This window comes from Anneissia japonica, unplaced genomic scaffold (assembly GCF_011630105.1).
Source record: "Anneissia japonica isolate Jap-2015-1 unplaced genomic scaffold, ASM1163010v1 scaffold1829_len478734_cov173, whole genome shotgun sequence".
NCBI classification, from domain to species: Eukaryota; Metazoa; Echinodermata; class Crinoidea; order Comatulida; family Comatulidae; genus Anneissia; species Anneissia japonica.
Window position 1 is genome coordinate 436,231 of NW_022717183.1, and position 4,613 is coordinate 440,843.

At 34.3% G+C, this 4,613-nt stretch overlaps 1 protein-coding gene across 1 annotated transcript; it reads right to left on the bottom strand.

Annotated features, from left to right (window-relative positions):
- Positions 1 to 1,096: 1,096 nt before the first annotated feature.
- On the bottom strand, positions 1,097 to 4,548 carry LOC117110124 (E3 ubiquitin-protein ligase TRIM71-like). The gene is made up of 2 exons (XM_033252725.1): positions 4,275 to 4,548; positions 1,097 to 3,787 (listed from the first exon to the last, which is right to left on the bottom strand). Exon 2 carries the CDS (start codon positions 3,785 to 3,787, stop codon positions 1,619 to 1,621), a length of 2,169 nt encoding a protein of 722 aa, XP_033108616.1. The 5' UTR covers positions 4,275 to 4,548; the 3' UTR covers positions 1,097 to 1,618.
- Between the last annotated feature and the right edge of the window lie 65 nt (positions 4,549 to 4,613).

Genomic DNA, 4,613 nt, shown 5'->3' on the forward strand with positions numbered 1-4,613 from the left:
TTAGACTCAATCAACGTTGCTGTTTAATGAAAATACGTTGCATTATGGTTTGTTTATTGTTATAGTTTATTATTATATTCTTTTTACTTATGGTTGCTCTCAAAAGGGCCGTTTGTTTTGAATATTTTCGGGTTTTTTGATGACGTCATCGTCCATACGAGGCGTACGTAAAACAGAGGGTTCGTATAACTGGGGTACGTAAAAACGAGGTTCTACTGTATTTGCAAATTCACTGAACAAGAGTGAAAATGCTCTACGTTTCATAATGGCATCACTTGTATACCATTCATATAGCACAAATATCCATTTTCAAGGAACTGCCCAATGCGTTTGGATACCGTTTCACTTATATTATTATTATTGTGTAACATTTTATTCAAAAATTGAATACATTCTTCACAAGAAGAAAAGAGCTAAAACAACCTGATGACAAAGGATCGATCATTATTATTATTTTTATAATTATTATTATTTTTTTTTTTTTTAACCCGGTGGCAGGGTAGCAATTAACGCTCTCTCCAAATTTAGAAGAGCCGAAGCGTCAAAGGAGACAAAGTCCCCTACAACCCACTCACATTGTAGTAGGTGTTCGCGCTGGAGGTTCTCTGCGGAACCACATAATCTACACCTGCAGTCGCAGTTGAGATGGAAGCATGAACGCTTATAGCACCAAAGCGAGTGGAAGGCTGATCCTAACCATCTCCCCCATACCTTCCTGTGAGACCCCGTTAGTTCCACTGAAGGGGAACGGCACCGAACAGCTAGAGGGGCTCCTTCGCAAAAATGTGCCTTTATCAATGGCCCCGCAGCAAGCCATCCAGAGGCTTCTAGAATATGGATGGATGAGGCGAACTTTGAGATACCCCACCAAAATTTAAGCAAGCGGCAGATAAAATCTAAAGCGTGTTGTTATAATGCTATCCTCCGCGGTAAGTCTGTTAACGAGCGCGGAGATACCGTATGTGGCAGAAGGTATGACTACCGAGAGAAACAGACGTTCCAGAGATTCTAATGTCATGCGAGCTAGAGGCATATTGATGGCTAATCTTGCGCAAGCGGAAATTCCCTCTTATATACAGTAATAGGCAATACCTGTACAGTATTATTATAATAATAATAGGCAGCTTTAAAAACTCACCCTTTTAATGTGTATTTTCTTACATTTTTTCTCCTGGCATTTTCATTTTTATTGTTAATAAGCGCATTGAGGCTTTTAGCATAACGCGCTACAGTATACAAGCCAAAGTTATATTATTGCTATATTATTATAATTATTATTATTATTATTAAAGAAAAAACAAAAGTTTCAACAGTCATTTTGATATAGACATTTTATTACTATTTTGTGTAACTCGCACATACATGATGCAACACTCTGACAACATTGTCTATTGAGTAACGTAGAATAACATACAGTAGTATAATTAATGTCAAAACTGAGCATTTGCAGAACTACTCTGCTGCTTGTATATTACTTTAAACGGGCATAAATGAATATTGTCCTGGAATAACAAGTAACAGTACAATATTTACTGTGACTTTATTTTTATGAGAATTTAAATCAAATTGTACCGTGTATTTTAGTTATAATATAGATGGCTTAATATTTCAATGTCATTTAATAGTTAAAAATTTTAACATTGTTTGCTTCGTGGTTTGCTACTGCTACTCTTCTTGGTCTATTAGAGATCACAGTAATTCCTCCTGGGGTACTTAATCCATCATCTTCATGATCTATTCGTTTAATAAAGACACCATTTTTATCAAATAATTGTAGTTTATGATTACTTGACACTATTATATTTTCATCCATATCCATGGTTACACCACAAGGACCCCTTACTTTACCATCTTCCTTACCACAGCCTACAAGGATTCGCATAAACTTATCATGTGCATCAAACATTTGTATTCTATTATTGGCGAAGTCAGCAATGATCATATGACCTTCCTTGGTTAAAGTAACATCAACTGGTTGATTCATCTGACCTACTTCACTACCCTCTGAACCTATCTTACCTAGTAGTCTACCATCATCAACATTGAATTTAAACACACAGTGAGCCTCGCTATCTGCTACATACAGGACTCCAGTTTTTTTGTTTACTGTCAATCCCTCTGGATATTTCAATATTCCTTTACCAAATGAGATGATTTCTTTAAATTTATCATCACACATTACAACACATTTTCCTAAGTAATCACTGTACACCATGTGACCATCACCCATTAGATGCATGCTATGGACCTCCACATCTTGGGGCACCTGTATCTTAGAAACAAAAGAACCTGATTGATTGAACTTTAATATATCTTTACTACCACTAGATACTAATATGCATCCATCTGTGTCTAACACTACACCTGACACATTATTTTCTTTCCTATGTTCTTTATAATCTGATATGTTACCAATGGTATGTACAAGTCCCAGTGATTCTACCTTAATATTCACTGGAGATCCTTTGATGTGCACCTCTCCCGCAATAATCTTCATTTGCCAGTCACCTTCCACATTGCATCTACCTGTTATTTTGTACTCTCCATTTCCTTGATATTTTACATCAGTGGCTGATTCTTCATATGATGGGTTGCTTAGAGTTGCAGATAATTTACTTGCATCGCTCTCACTTAAGCTTGATACGGTTACTACAAATGTTTGTCCTTTTGTGACGGTAATTGCTTCATCATCTTGATCAACCTTGTACATGCCATCAACAGTTGTGATTTTACCGATGCATTCAGTATTCATTACCTCATCCAAGTGTGTAGATGGAATGAAAGTTGGTGTAATATTTTTTTTAGGAAATGATTTATCAAAATCAGTTCCTAAAATCTCATCTCTGACAGTGTTGATAGTTGTCTTATGGGATTCAAGAGTTTCAGTTTCTTGTGGTCTGTTCATCATTGTACTGATTGAGGCCATCACATTATTAACTTTAGTCAGCTTTGTATCAATATTCTTTACTTGACTATCAATATCGTCTTTCTTTTCTTTGTATATATTTTCAAGGTCTGAAATTAATATTTTGCTTTTCTCTTGAATTTTTTTAATAAGTGTTTTCTCCTTCACTTCAATGGCTGTTCTGCATAACTTAAGGTGATATTCAAAATCAGCTCTATCATTAGTAATTGAATCAAGTGTTCCTTGCAATTTGTTTTTAATGCCTTGAGCTGTATTAATAACTTCATTAGCATTGTGATTAAAATCATCAATAGCAGTTATCATTGGTATCACATTATGTTTATTTTGATAGCAACGAAGTACATGCTTACAATCATCACATGCTGATTTCTTGCAAGTTGAGCAGTAGAATTCTAGTTCCTTGTTGCAATGAGTTGGACATTTGTTGTGTTCATCTTTGCTTCCTTCTTCATTCTCATCTAGTGTATACAATGGATGGTCTTTCAATGCAGGTATTAACTTGTGTTGTTTAATGCACTCTGCACATAAGTACAGTAAACATTCAGGACAATTGTATTTTGGTTGATTATCACAGTTTGAGCATTGAGCTGGTTTTTCAGATTCAGTCTTTTTTACATATTCAAGTAGATGATTTATCATTTCATTAGAAGTGAGTTTTTTCAAATCACCTTTTGTTAGTTGATAATGCTGACCACATTTTGGACAACTCAACTTGCCCTGTGTTTGCATTAAAGTTTCTAAACAGTGACAACAGTAGCTATGGAGACACTTGAGTGTCTTTGGCTCTGTCATTCTCTCTAGGCAGATGGCGCATTTAAGATCCTCTTTGTCTAAGAATTGTAGTGCTTTGACAGCATACATCTATAAAAAAAATATATTGTAGTGTTACTTAATATGTGTATATTATTACAATATGCTAATTTTTATTAGGTGAATACTGATAAAAAGTTTTGTTTATACAAAAATGCAATACTGTATTACGTTTATGAAAAAATGTCAATTTAAACAGATGATGTTCAAATAATCCCAGGGATTTAGTAATTTTGACCTGTTGAATGCTGGTAACTTCAGTCCAAAACCAAATCGGCCTAAACCAATTTGGCCCAAACCAATTCGGCACAAACTATTGAACTATTGAAACAGCTAACTTAAATACGATAACAAAATTTACACATAGGATAAATTTGGAAGTATTGTGTACATGAATTGAATAAGCTACAGAAGTTGCTGTGTTTTTTTTTATAGGAAATGTTTCTTGTATATCTCTGTTGTCAATGTTTTACTCAATTTAATGTTTGTATAATTGAGTGTCTTTAATTTGAAAATAATATCAGTATCAAGTTCTTACCTTGAATAAGTTGTTTGTCAAATGGTAGAAATGGAAGTGTACCTGTTGCTACCTGTGATCAGTTAATGTGGGAGGTTTCTGAAATTTTGATTGAATTGTGTCAGTATAGGTACCAAGTCCAAAGCCATGCACTCAAAATGTATTGATTTTGTGATAGCTCTAAAATCAGACAATGTATTGTATTATGGTGGCAAAAAAATGCATACAACATTTATATTTTGGGAGGTTTGTTATCATTTAACATGCATCCCTGCCTAACAATGTTTTGTGTGTTAATCAAGTATAACACTAACATTTAAAACATCTTTATTTGTAAAGGATTATTACACAATCATTAGG